Source organism: Microcaecilia unicolor, chromosome 7, assembly GCF_901765095.1.
Source record: "Microcaecilia unicolor chromosome 7, aMicUni1.1, whole genome shotgun sequence".
Taxonomy (NCBI): Eukaryota; Metazoa; Chordata; class Amphibia; order Gymnophiona; family Siphonopidae; genus Microcaecilia; species Microcaecilia unicolor.
The window spans coordinates 95,004,939-95,020,193 of NC_044037.1; the positions used below are offsets into that span (position 1 = coordinate 95,004,939).

The 15,255-nt window shown below is 40.9% G+C and overlaps 1 protein-coding gene across 1 annotated transcript; it reads right to left on the reverse strand.

The window, feature by feature from the left end:
- Nucleotides 1-1,180: 1,180 nt before the first annotated feature.
- LOC115475026 (olfactory receptor 1009-like) lies at nucleotides 1,181-2,176 on the reverse strand. The gene has a single exon (XM_030210765.1). It carries the CDS (start codon nucleotides 2,174-2,176, stop codon nucleotides 1,181-1,183), a length of 996 nt encoding a protein of 331 aa, XP_030066625.1.
- Between the last annotated feature and the right edge of the window lie 13,079 nt (nucleotides 2,177-15,255).

Sequence of the window (15,255 nt, forward strand, 5' to 3'; positions counted from 1 at the left end):
ATGCATGAAGAGAAACTGGGGGAGACTCTAGCTGGTCAGATGGAGAAATGCTGGATAAAGGAGGGAGAGAGAGGGAAAATGCTGGAAGGAAGGGGCAAAAAGAGGGAAGATGCTGGATGGAAGGGTAGGGAGAGAAAAAGGAAAGACACTAGAAGGTTGGGGAGAGAGAGAGGAAATGCTGAATGGAAATATTAGACAGAGAGAACTGTCTAGAAGGAAGGGGATATGGAGGCAATGGATGGAAGGATTGGAAGAGGGTAATTGGTGGAAGGATGATGAGAGAAAGAGGAGACGCTGGATGGAAGGATGCAGAGAGAAAGAGGGAAAGACACTGGAAGGATGGGAAGAGAAAGAGGGGAGATGCTAGATGGAAAGGGGGAGAGGACAGAATTATTGAAAGACTGGAGAAAAAGAGGAAGGGGCATGGGGAGAACAAAAGTGAGGAAAAATTAAAAGCCATAGGTAGATGAAGTAAAAGAGGAAAATTTAAAGAATAGTAAGAATGAATTAAATCTGGACAGAGAGAGAGGCAGAAAAATAAACTGAAGAAAAAAGGAGAGAAAAATGTCAAATGGACAGGAAATCCTGGCAAGAGAGTTAAGAGAAGACAAAGCAAAGCAGAATCAAGAGACTGTGACCAACACAACTAGAAAAAGTAAATGGCCAGACAACAAAGATACAGAAAATAATTTTATTTTTAATTTAGTATAAAGTAATGTTGTAGCTGTGTTAATAAAGGTTAATAAATGCAAATAAAACATAAAATAGAAAATAAGGTGATAACTTCAATGATTTTAATACATTTTTGATTAGCCTTCAGAGACCAGCACTTCCTTCCTCAGGTCAGGAGAGATTAAAATAACAGCATTATACTGACCTGACCTGATCTGAGGCAGGAGGGTTTGCCTGTGAAAGCTAATTAAAAAGGTTTTAGGCTATTAAATAAAATATTTTCTGAAATGGCCAATGGGATTAAGGAGTGCCAGGTGTGGAGCCATGTAAAGAATGGTAGAGCCAAGGCAGAATGGGGCGGGGCTAGGGGCATGCACTATAATCTCCCTTTCAAAAATTGGGACCCCTTGGCAGCTCTGCTATGTTATCCTTATAAATATGTAATAAGCATCCTCTTTGACATTTCATATAGGCACCCTTCTATGAAATTACCACCCATACCTTTTAATCAACGTTGAAATGTTGCAACCAAATGTTGTGTGAAGCATTTTATTAATTCTGGAAGAAAAATAATTCTCCTGGTTGTTTTCCCTAAAGTTTCTTTCAGTTCCTTATTTCTCAAACTATATATCAAGGGGTTGAGTAGTGGAATTACAGTTATATACACTACAATAATTAGTTTGTTAAGATCCATAGAGTAAACAGACTTGGGTCTCATGTACACACCTGCAGATGTTCCATAAAATAATAGAACGACTGTGAGATGAGAGGAACAGGTAGAAAAGGCCTTTTGTCTACCCTTAGCAGAGTGGATTTTTAATATGGCAGATATAATGTACACATATGATATAATTGTTAATATGAGTGGGGAAAAACCTAAAAGTGAACCTTCAATATAAGTCATAGTTTCAATGACATAGGTCCCTGAACAAGACAGACTCATCAATGCTGTCATATCACAGAAGAAATGATTAATTTCATTGGAGCTACAGAAATATGACTGTGATATTAAAGTAACATGAGGAAGTGGATTTAGAAATGAAACTGTCCATGAAACAGTAACTAGAATGATGCAGACTTTCCTATTCATGATGGTGGTGTAACGCAAGGGATTGCAGATTGCAACATAGCGATCATAGGCCATAGCGGTGAGAAGGTAGAACTCAACATCTATGCAGACCAGGAACATATACATCTGTATCATACAATTTATGAAAGAGATGGTCTTATTCTGTGCTATGAGCACTGCTAACAATTTAGGCACTGTGACAGTCACATAACAGATTTCGAGGAAGGACAAGTTGCTGAGGAAGAAGAACATGGGGCTATGCAGATGGGAATCAGAGCACACTGTGAATATAATAAGAAGGTTCCCTGACAAGCACATCAGATAAATAATCAAAAACACAAGGAAAAGGAGGGGCTGCATCTCAGGCAACTCATAGAATCCCAGAATGATGAATTCTGTAACCTTGGTGTGATTCATCTTTTCTATTTCTCCCATTCTGATAGCTGTTGGAATAAGAAAGGCAAAACAGAAAATTAAAACAAATATATCTAAAGGCTTGACATTATAGCAGGACATCTATGAAGGAAGTCCAAAAAGTTGCCTAGTTAAAGTCTCTTTGATAAAAACGATGTAGACACCAATGTGCCTTTATTAAATAGACTCTCATATTCAGTCACAATAACGCACGAACACCAATACCCAAATTTACACCTACTCCAAAGAAAATGTAAATCTGTGTGTGTGCTCTGTGGTGGTCATTCTATTAAGAGGGCACTAACATTTACATGCTGATTATGCATACAAATGATTAGAATAAAGACATATATTCATATATGTGTATACATAATAGTTTAAACCCCAAAATGCTGCCTAAATGATTCTGTAAATATGCAATTACCTTACATACTGTCCCACTAATATTCAAAGCTATTTAGCTGGCCAGAAATGGTTGCTGACTAGTTAAATATGGTATCACATACCGTATGTAATGAGTTTATCTTGTCGGGCAGACTGGATGGACTTTATCTGCTGTCATCTACTATGCTACTATGAAAATAGTGTTTCAGTACCTAATCACAAATATTCATTATGAGATAACCAGTTATTTCCGCTGAATATTCACGGTCAGCACTGAAATTTTAACAGGCTATATTATATGATAACTGGCAATATTCAGCACTGACCAACTAAGTTTAGTGTGCAAATCGGACTGCATAAATAGCAGTCCTATCTTTCCCTGCTATTAACTTAATCAGCCAGCGCTGAATATTCACGTTAGCCAGTTAAGTTAGCGCAGGACAAAAAAATGAATATTCAATGTCGATCACTAGACATGGCCCGACATTGAATATCTGGGATCAGCGCCAACCATTGCCTCAGGTACAAAGTCAGATTGTGAACCCTCCAGGGACAGAGAAATACCCAGCATACCTGAATGTAACCCACCTTCAGCTACTACTGAATAAGGTGTGAGCAAAATCTAAATTAATAATAATAAATACAGTGCACATGCATAAATGAAAGGAATATATGGACATCTCTATCATTTAGCGCATGCTTATTTTTAGTGTGCTCTAAAAATGCTAGTGTGCCTTTATAAAAGGGCCCTTAGTCTGCTATTTTGTGAGAGGTCTGGGGTGGAGTCAGTAGGTATGTCGCTAGGTGCCTATATTCATAACTTAGTGGCCCTTTTACTAAATTGCATTAAGCAGTAATGCACATTTAACATGCGGAAAAATGGCCTAACGCAGGGTGCAGTAAAACGTTTTCCACTAATTTTGCCATATGTATACGCTAGCCACGTGATATTTGTTTTGTTGGAGAGGTATGTTGTGGTGGAAAATGGGTGAAGAAGTGCTATTCAGCTGGCATGCTGACATTAACGCATACTAACTGATTAACACTGACTTAACGTGGGAGCCCTTAGTAATTCCTAACTAGGAAGCAGTAAGGGCTCCCATGTTAATTTTTTTTCAGTGGCCCTTCGCTAAAGCTAACATTAGAGCACAGGCAGAAAATGAAATGAAAGAAACAGTGGCGTTCCTAGGGTGGCTGACACCCGGGGCAGATCGCCGATGCGCCCCGCCCCCCGGGTGCAGCAACCCCCCCCCCCCGACGAAAGGACACCCCCCCACCCCCGGTGAAAGACCCCCCCCTGGGTGCACGCCGCTGGGGGGGTGCTGCGTGCCGATCAGCTTCCTTCGTTTCCTTGCTCCCTCTGCCCCGGAACAGGTTACTTCCTGTTCCAGGGCAGAGGGAGCATGGAAACGAAGGAAGCTGACCGGTGCGCGGCACCCCCCCAGCGGCGTGCACCCGAGGCGGACCGCCCCCACCGCCCCCCTTTGGTACGCCACTGGAAAGAAATGAAAAAGGCCAAAGCTTTGCTACAAATGGGATTAGCATTAAGATGAACTAAGCCCATTTAGTAGTATAGATTAGTAAAAGGGACCCTTAACCACCTAAGTTAGCCAGTCACATCGGATTCATAAACTCAGTCCAATCTTTATCCAGTTTCACTTACGTGGTTAAGTGCTGAATATCACACTTAACTGGACACAGGATAGCAGGCCACATAAACCTGGATATTCAATGCTGTAAAGTTCATTGGTATTTTGATCCATTTGCACCAGAGCGAAATTGAGTGTATATTTTCATTTTGAAAACTGCCCAGCAAAAAGTGTTGGAGACATTTGCACATCCTTTTTTGTGTAACTACATTTTCCACAAAAAATTACAGACATATTTTTGAAAATGCAAATCTACTCATGCTGTTTTCTTCTCTCTCTCCCCCCCCCCCCCCCCCCCCCCCACAGCCATCCCTTTCCCAGGAACCCCTGCAAGAAAATCTGGTTAAAAATACACATTACAGAGCAGCGTGCATGCTTTTATCTGCATACAGAATGAGCAATTTTAAAGCAGGATTTGGATTTACATTCAATTAATTTGCCTTTTAAAATATATGCTGTTAACAAGTAATCTTTATCTGGGAGGCGTTTGGAGTCAGCATCAGAAAAATGAGTCTCCTGGATAAGGACCATTTTGGCTTTACGTTTAGATAGGTAAACTTGTAATTTTTTTTCCTCTTAGAGTTATTTAGCCCTTTTATGTTAATAGAGATTAATCTCATTGAAATGTAATAAGTTGTAGATGACAGGTAAGAGTGAGTTTTGCCAAACCTTTGGGATTGTAAACAAACCATAGCAAATTTAGTACAAAATCATTTTTACAGCAAATGAGAAGAACAAAATGTAGAAACAAAAACACAGAGAACTTATGATTAAATGTGAAAAGCATCGGCACAGGAAGTAAGTGGTGCCAACACATCATAATCAACTACAGGTGGAATGAGGCTAACAAACAGATGACCCTGTTTTAACAAAATACAAATAATACAAGCAGATTGCAAAAACCTGCTACAAATAGAATATATAATGTAAAATTACAGAATGCGAACATAGCTCATTACTGTAAAAGAGCAACATATGAATGTGTCTTTATGTAGTGAACAGCGTGACATTAGTTCATAAGGCCTAAAGAGGAAGGCCCGGGTTAAAGGAACAGAAATTAGTCTTAGTACCTGACATTAACAACCCAATACATAAACCTTATATCTCAATAAATCAAAATGAGGCCAAGAATTGTTTCCTATGATGGACCATTGATTTATTCAGGTCTGAAAAGATGAGGATCTTTATGTCGTCATGATATATTGTAGATTTTATTTTTGCTTTTTGTAGAATAGTGAGGCCCCGGGGGGTATCGAAGAATCTTTAGTACCATTGAGCGAGGCAGTTGTTTGGAAGGTTTACCTGAAGGGACCCTGTGGGCATGCTCAATTGCAAAATGAGCTCCAAATTTTAAGTACAGCAACAAAAGTAGGAAGTGTTTCAAAAATGTAATGAGGTCAGAACCCTCAGCTCCTTCTCTGATCCCTAGGATTCTGATATTATTTTATTCTGCTCTATTGTTAATATCTCTTTTGTCTTCAGATGCAGAGGAAATTTCACTGGAGTTAGCTTGCTTTGTTGAGACAGCTTCTCTATGCATGCTTGCAATTAAGATAGCTGTGATTTAAGTTGAGATATTTCTTCCTTCAGATCAGTAAGAGTATTTTGTTTGTCCTGTAAGATACCCTTCAGAGACAACAGTTCATCCATAATGCTATGCAGTGTTATTTCATCAAAGTTGTTTACCATTTCGCTTATCATTTATTAAATTTCCTATACCATACCTTTTTGCTGAGCAAGTCAAAATGGTTTACAATATTTAAAAAGTAATCACACATAACAAGAAGAGAACTCCATAAAATTATAGGACAGATTCCATCTGCTGCCATCTTGTTCAGAGATGAGGGATCCTGTCTCCGTTTTTTAGATGTGGGAGACAGGTTCTGTTTGGTGTCAGCCTTAGTAAATTTGTTTGACCTGATGAGTCAAGTCAGGTGGTGAAAGTATTGTAAAGATAGGCTCAGTGCAATCTATAGGATTCTTTTCCCAAACCGGAGCTGAAGAGTTAGGTAGTCATCTTCCACTGCACGTACTAGCACCCTCTCCCCACCCCCAGTCTTGCCTCTTCTTAATCAGTTAAGTTTTGACTGGTCTTCAAGTTACCAGGCCAAAACTGGTGGTTCCACAGAAATTTCCTAACTGATGATTTAACCAGTTAACACCCTTATATTTTTATGTTTTAAAACTACTGCTACTTATAATTTCTATTGCGCTGACATATGCAACACTGTACACTAAACTTATAAGAGACAGCCCATGCTCAACACAGCTTACAATCTAATCAAGATAGATAAACAGGACAAATAAGGAATTATGAAGTTACTTATGGTGGAAATGATAAAACAGACATGGGTACTGAACAAATGAATAGGAATTAGAAGTAAAAAGCAGCCTCAAAAGGGTGGGCTTTTAGCCTAGATTTGAATATGGCGAGAGACAGACCTTGATGTACTGACTCAGGAAGTATATTTCAGGCATATGATGCAGCAAGATAAAAGGAATGGAGTCTGAAGTTGGCAGTGGAGGAGAAGAGTACAAATAAGAGAGATTTACCCGATGAATGGAATTCCCATGGAGAAATGTGGAGAGAGATGAGTGGAGAGGTACTGAGGAGCTACAGAGTGAATGCACTTGTAAGTCAGTAAGAAGAGTTTGAGCTGTACTGGAAATGGCTAGGGAGCCAATGAAGTGATTTGAGGAGAGGGCTAATAGTTATAAGCAATAGTTAAAAAATTAAAAACAAAAATGAATAAATGCAATAATTTAAAAATGTTTCTTCATTTTTATTAGTTCTACTCACACCTAGAATAGTTATTTATTTATTTATTTATTTGAAATCTTTCGTAGTCTGTATATCAATATATCTAGATAGCAAGACAACACTGAAGAATATCAAACACTAGGGTTGGGCAGCCAGAATATTTTTGTTTTGTGTTGTTTCTCGTGTGATTTTTCTGATCATTTTGGCCATTGCCTATAATAGTGCAAACTCTTAAGAAATACTGTGCAACATAAGGATCTGAGGAAGCTAGAAGAATGGTCTAAGGTTTGGCAATTAAACTTCAATGAGAAGAAATGCAAAGTGATGCACTTAGGGAGTAGAAACCCAAGAGAGACTTATGTGTTAGGTGGGGAGAGTCTGATAGGTACTGAGGGGGAGAGGGATCTTGGGGTGATAGTATCCGAGGATCTGAAGGCAACAAAACAGTGTGACAAGGCAGTGGCCGTAGCGAGAAGGTTGCTAGGCTGTATAGAGAGAGGTGTGATCAGCAGAAGAAAGGAAGTGTTGATGCCCCTGTACAAGTTGTTGGTGATGTCCCACCTGGAGTATTGTGTTCAGTTTTGGAGGCCGTACCTTGCGAAGGATGTTAAAAAAATGGAAGCGGTGCAAAGAAAAGCTACGAGAATGGTACGGGATTTGCGTTCCAAGACGTATGAAGAGAGACTTGCTGACCTGAACATGTATACCCTGGAGAAAAGGAGGAACAGGGGTGATATGATACAGACGTTCAAATATTTGAAAGGTATTAATCCGCAAACAAATCTTTTCTGGAGATGGGAAGGCAGTAGAACGAGAGGACATGAAATGAGGTTGAAGGGGGGCAGCCTCAGGAAAGATGTCAGGAAGTATTTTTTCACAGAGAGGGTGGTGGATGCTTGGAATGCCCTCCTGCGGGAGGTGGTGGAGATGAAAACGGTAACGGAATTCAAACATGTGTGGGATATGCATAAAGGAATCCTGTGCAGAAGGAATGGATCCTCAGAAGCTTAGCCGAAATTGGGTGGCGGAGCAGGTGGGGGAAAAAGGGGTTGGTGGTTGGGAGGCGAGGATAGTGAAGGGCAGACTTATACGGTCTGTGCCAGAGCCAGTGATGGGAGGCGGGACTGGTGGTTGGGAGGCGGGAAGTACTGCTGGGCAGACTTGTATGGTCTGAGCCCTGAATAAGGCAGGTACAAATCAAGGTAAGGTATACACATATGTTTGTCTTGATGGGCAGACTGGATGGACCGTGCAGGTCTTTTTCTGCCGTCATCTACTATGTTACTATCCACCTTATAATTGAAAGAGAAAAACGCCTAGATATCGACCCAAATCGGGAGATAGACGTTTATCTCACAAAAACGAATAAATCGGTATAATGGAAAGCCGATTTTGGACGTTTTCAACTGCACTCCATCGCGGAAGCGTACAAAGTTGACGGGGGCGTGTCGGAGGCGTGGCGAAGGTGGAACTGGGGCGTGGTTATCGGCCGAGGAGAGATGGGCGCCTTTCGCCGATAATGGAAAAAAAGTATGCGTTTGTAGCTAGAATTTAGGGCACTTTTCCTGGACCCTGTTTTTTCACGAATAAGGCCACAAAAAGTGCCCTAAATGACCAGATTACCACCAGAGGGAATCGGGGATGACCTCCCCTGACTCCCCCAGTGGTCACTAACCCCCTCCCACCACAAAAAATGATGTTTCACAACTTTTTATTTTCACCCTCAAATGTCATACCCACCTCCCTGGCAGCAGTATGCAGGTCCCTGGAGCAGTTGTTAGGGGGTGCAGTGGACTTCAGGCAGGTGGACCCAGGCATGTGCACACAAGTTGACGCTTATGCAATGGTTCGTGCATGTGTGGTGTTTCTACTACTGAGAATGATTCTGCACTCTTTCTGAAACAGTGCATGCTCTTTCCACATATTGCCTAATTCTATATATGGTGCTCAAAACTGTGTGCACAAATTTAGACACACACCCCATTTGCACATGCAATAATTAGGCAGTAATAATTATTAGTGCTAACTGGCAAACTAGGTTTCAGTTGAGGTAAGCCCTTGGGTGCAAATCCCAGCATCAACTCTGAGCGCCATTTATAGAATATCACTTAGCGCTAATTTTTCAATTCTTGTTTTTTTTTTGTTTTGCTTTTTTTTTTACACTCATGCTACAGCACTGTGAAACCCCAAAAGAAATTCTAGGCTTAAGATGCTTAACATGAACAAAGTTATAACAATTTGAAAAAAGTATGCTGTAAGCACTGTACAAAGATATGTTATGCTGACAGAATGCAGATTAAGATCAAGTTTCTTCAGCTCATTTTCATTTGGTAATGATTTGCAATGGCACAGGATATATCATTGATGTTTTCTATGGTTTTGCAAATGACAACCCCTCCCTAACAGTCATGTGGAGGGGCATAATCGAATAGGGCGCCCAAGGGCACGAAGGGGCGGGGAAACCCATATTATCGAAACAAGCTGGGCGTCCATCTTTCATTTTGATAGTACGGTCAGGGATGCCCAAATCTCAACATTTAGGTTGACCTTAGAGATGGTCAACCTAAATGTAAAGATGGTCGACCTTAGAGATGGTCGTCCCCGGTTTTCAGCCATAATGGAAACCGAGGACGCCCATCTCAAAAATGACCAAATCCAAGCCCTTTGGTCATGGGAGGAGCCAGAATTTGTAGTGCACTGGTCCACCTGACATGCCAGGACACCAACCGGGCACCCTAGGGGGCACTGCAGTGGACTTCAGAAATTGCTCCCAGGTGCATAGCTTCCTTACCTTCGGTACTGAGCCCCCCAAAACCCACTACCCACAACTGTACACCACTACCATAGCCCTAAGGGGTGAAGGGGGGCACCTACATGTGGATACAGTGGATTTCGGGTGGATTTTGGAGGGCTCACATTTAGCACCACAAGTATAACAGGTAGGGGGGGATGGGCCTGGGTCCGCCTGCCTGAAGTGCACTGCAGTACCCACTAAAACTGCTCCAGGGACCTGCATACTGCTGTCATGGAGCTGGGTATGATATTTGAGGCTGGCAAAAAATATTTTTGAAGTTTTTTTTAGGGTGGAAGGGGGTTAGTGACCACTGGGGGAGTAAGGGGAGGTCATTCCCGATTCCTTCCGGTGGTCATCTGGTCAGTTCGGGCACCTTTTCACAGCTTGGTTGCAAGAAAAAATGGACCAAGTAAAGTTGGCCAAGTGCTCGTCAGGGATGCCCTTCTTTTTTCCATTATTGGCCGAGGATGCCCATCTCTTAATCATGCCCCAGTCCCGCCTTCGCTACGGTGCCAACACACCCCTGTGAACTTTGGTCGTCCCTGTGATGGAAAGCAGTTGAGGACGCCCAAAATCGGCTTTCGATTATGCCAATTTGGGTGACCCTGAGAGAAGGACACCCATCTCCCGATTTGTGTCGGAAGATGGGTGCCCTTCTCTTTCGAAAATAAGCCTGATAATATCCTATATAATAAAACGCACCTCCAACATTCTGAAGCTGACTGCATGGCTGAGGCATTCCTGCTCTCTGTATCCATCTCCTGAATTGACATCACGTACTTCCGGGTTTGTCAGAGGCAGAAGTGACCAACCACACGAGGTTTCTCGGCTTCAGAATGTTGAAGGTGCATTCTTTTAAATAGGATTTGTCAGTTCCTTGAAGCACAGCCAGAGCTCAGCGTCCTGCACAGTAACACTCAGACATCAGAGGGAGAGGGGGGCCTGACACCAGAGAGAGAGAGGGGGGCCTGACACCAGAGAGAGAGAGGGGGGGGGGCTGACACCAGAGAGGGGGGGGGGAGGTATCTCTGTCACACACACACACTCTCTCTCTCACACACAATCTCTCTCACAGTCTTTCTCTCTCTCACTATCGCACACTGTCTCTCACACACTCTATGTCTCACACTGTATCACATTCACTCTCTATGTGTCACACAATCACTCACACACTCTCTTGGTCTCATACACTCAGTCTCACAGAGAGTCTGTGTCTCACACACATTCTCTCTCTTGCACACACTGTATCTGTGTGAAACACACTCTCTCTCTCTCACACTGTGTCTCACATATGCACTTGCACACACTCTCATTTTCACACACACACTCTCTCTCTCTCTCTCTCACTCACAGACACACTCGCACCCAGACTCACTCTCTCTCTCTCTCACACACACACACTCGCACATTCACTCTCTCTCACACACACAGTCACTCTCACATACACTCTCTCAAACATACACACTCCGAGGAAAACCTTGCTAGCGCCCATTTCATTTGTGTCAGAAACGGGCCTTTTTTACTAGTCATGTAATAAGAGGTAATTTTATAAAACCTTTTCCATGTCAAAAACCTGTTTTTCATGTTAAAAAGGACTTTTATATAATTGTGTGACCTTGTAAAAACATAATCCCCCCTGCTTAACTTTTAACACTCAAACAGCAATTAAGTACCACCGTGGTGGTGAACCAACGGTAGGTACCTTAGTGCATTAGGTGCTATTCTATATCCTGGCACATATGTTTTCTAGCTGGAGAGTTGCATGGGGACAGAGATTTCACCCATCCTTGCCCATCCCCAATGGAATCTAACTCATACCCATCCTTCCCAATAAGATCTATTCCATCCCACCAATCCCCGCAATTAATCTCCTCCATCCCCACTCGAACCCACATGAGTCAATGCTATTACTTACTCGCTTGCAACCCTCTATTTCCTCCCAACCCCAACAGCCTTCTGTGGTTTTTGGATGGTATTCACTATTCAAACAATGAGTATTCCGAGCCTCATTCTGGTGGCCAATTGCCTATCTCAATATGTTCTGAGCCTCATTGTAGCGCACCAATTGCTTCATTCAGTGCATTCCAAACCTCATTTTGGCATCACCAGAGATTTTGACTACTGTCCTGTGAGAATCCTGCAGCATCTTCTTCCTGTGATCCCCATTCCTGTGCAGCTCTCTAGTTCTAGCATGTAACTGCAAAGGGGTGTTCACATGGCAGGGGCATAGGCAGGTCATAGGCATTCTGATTATTGCAGCCCATACTTTATTGAATACTGTCAGGTGCTTAACTGCTGCATTAAGGCTCACCCAGCCTAGATTAATTCACCTCACTTTTAGCAACCTTTATAGAATTGTCTCCAAAAAGTACAGATATGGAAAGTGCAGTTACTTTTATTTAGTCTGCACATAGGTGGTACCAGATGTGTAGTTTGTATGGAGAAGGAATAGAGCTTCAAAGTGCTCACGTATGCTTAGAGAGTAATTTTGTTACAGGTTACCTAAGCTGAAGGGCCAACTAGGCTATTATATAAAGACACATAAACACATATGTGTCTTTCTAAAATACTAGCACAAAATCCGAGCTATGGAAAGTTAAAACAGAGATTCCACACTCTCAATATATTTTCCAAGGCATCCATCATATAATTAATTAAAAGGATGTCCTTAATGCCTAAGACTCCAGTAATCTGAATAACAAGTGCCTGTGGCTCAAGGAACTTACACCTAGCTTTAATAGTGACCACTTTAATATCAAGATCCTCTAATCTTCCCACAGTCTCTCTGGTAAAGCTACACAACTTTATGAGTTATGACCATCCTCTGTAGTATCTCCTCAGTCCTGGTAACAACTTTCCAAATCCCACTAAGGAAATATCTTGCCCAGAAATATCAAAGTAATTCATTAATGCAGAAAAAAACCATTTTATGTTTTCACAAAACTTTAGATAATATGTCTGTAAATGCAGCTCTATGGGTAAGGTGTTCCTAAAGGCTAGTTCAGTGACAGAAATAGAACATGCCCTTGTACCAGCTTTAGACATGATGGTGAGGATCATAGAGCACATACAAATACAATATTATCTGCAAATAGGCAGAGACACTACCATGCTATGATTTCTTTTACCACCTGGGTAGATATTCATATCCATCTGAGTGTTAAGGAACTAACTTCACAGACCAATTCTAAATTAAATTCACCTTTTCAGCAAGTTATTGAGCTAAGTTTTTCTTTCATTTAGAAATAGCTTCATACATTCTGCTATAAATTCACTTTGGAGTTATCTTTAAAAAACAATGGTTCTATTTTATAAGGGTAAAATAAGTGTCTTTGGGGCTCATTTTTGAAAGAGAAAAGTGTCTAAAAAGTGGCATAAAGTAGTATTTGGACATTTTTCTCACAAAAAAAGTCCAAATCAGCATTTCTGAAACCAGATTTCCAGAAGTTTTTGTATGCAGTTTGTCTGCAGTGCATCCTAATCTCTAGGGTGTATGTTAAGTTTTATTAAAACCTGGACATTTTTCAGCAATAGTGGAACAAAGCAAAAATGTCCAGGACTAAAACTAAGATGTTTTGATCTAAACCTGTTTTAATAACGACTAAGCCACAAACAAGTGCCCTGAATGACCAGATGACTACTGGAGAAATAAAGGAATGACCTTCACCTTACTCCCCTAGTGGTCATTGACTCCCTTCACACTCAAGATGTGAATAAAAATACTACTTACTAGCCTTTCTGACAGCTTCAGACGTTATACCCAGTTCTACTAGAGCAGCAAGCAGGTCCCTGGAGTAGTGTGATGGTTGGTGCAGTGCACTGTAGAGAAGGGGACCTACTTTTATGCATATGCACATCAATGTAGTTTTATAGAACATGCTTTCCACACAGCAAATGCTTTGTGAAATTATTCCCCTTAAGATTACCAATAGCATCATATTAAATTATTTATGTGATACATCTTCTGTTTGAGATGATCAAGTGGTTTAGACTGAACAGGACAAAAACTATATTTTCAGATAATAAAGAGGGTCTTTTATTAAGCTGCAGTAGAGTTCCTATGGGCATCTTGGAGTTTACTGCCATCTGATTTGTACTGTGAGCAAAAAAAAAAACGCTACCACAGATTAGCGTATAAGACCACCAAAACTGCATAGGTTGAAAGGTCATTCTGTTCTATAGATGTATATTGGTTTGTATGAATTTCTGATAAAAATATAAAAACAGAAAGGGATACTCACTTTTTCTAGTTCATTTTGTGACACAGATTCTCTTCTTGATAGCAAAGACTTAGATCAGGCAGACTCATTTAAGAAGTTTCCTGCACCTATGAGATAAAACCCCCAAAGAATTTCAAGGCTTCAGATTTGTCACAAGAATACAATTATAACAAGTTGAAAAAAACTTGCTGTAAGCACTGTACAAATGTATTTTGCTGACAGTATGTGTGGTTCAGATTTATATGATTTTGAGTAATTGGATAGGGATACTGAGTTTGGCAAAGTTGGTTAATGAGATAATGAAGAGATGGAGAAGTTATTAGTGGAAAGATGGACTGAGTGAATGAGTGGGTGGTGGGTGACTGGTGGAAGGGAGCTGGGTAAGTTGATTGGGGATTATTGGTGGCATAAGACTGAATAATCAGGTAAGGGATTGTCTGTAACAGCACAGCTAGTGAATGAGCAAGGGGATGGTATTTATGTATGACAAAGGTACTGAGTATGTGAGTGGATGGGAGGTTATGAATTGGGGGAATGGGGTGTAGTGCTAGAAGTTTGCTTTAGGTTTTGCGTTTAATTTTGATTCAATACCAATATATTAAAACTATTGGTTATAAGAAGAAGGTTCACTTGAAGGGTTTGAGAAGTAGTGGAATATACCTCTTCTTTTTGTATATACATTGCCTATTGGATTGTTGGTATACTACAAAGAACATTTTAAATAAAGGTAAAATGAATGGAGGGACGATGGCAAGTAACTGAGTAGATAGGACAGATATAACTGGCACAGGGGCAGAAAGCGAGAGAGTGGATCCCATATTCAGGGATGACAGACTATGTTTTAAAAAACTGTTGACGGCCCAAGCTGAATATTGACTCAAATCTTTTCAGACAGATAACAGAAAACATTGAAAAATAGCAAATACACACATAACTATCAACTCAAATCCATTTCATAGTGTGGGAATAAATATCATATAGCTTTTTTGAAACTTTATATAATCTGTTTGCAAATGTAGATCAGTGGGTTAGGAATTCCATAAAATGAATCATGCAACTGAAACAGCACATGATCTTGTGGCTAGTTCTATGCCTTGTACTAGTCTTATACATGGCTTCTAATGATGGTATAGCAAGCAGCCCTTGTTATGAGAATCACAGAGCAGGTCATTTTCCTATTGGCAATGTGAATCACAGTTGGTACAACTTAAAATGTGCTCCGCAGTCCAATTCCAAAATGTAATTCTGATGGTTCAAAAGGGTTGTTGGGGAATGGAGTTTTCTCAAATTGG

Bases quoted from the DNA above. Each gene is read 5' to 3' on its own strand.
- LOC115475026 (XM_030210765.1), bottom strand. From the start codon at position 2,176: ATGGGAGAAATAGAAAAGATGAATCACACCAAGGTTACAGAATTCATC.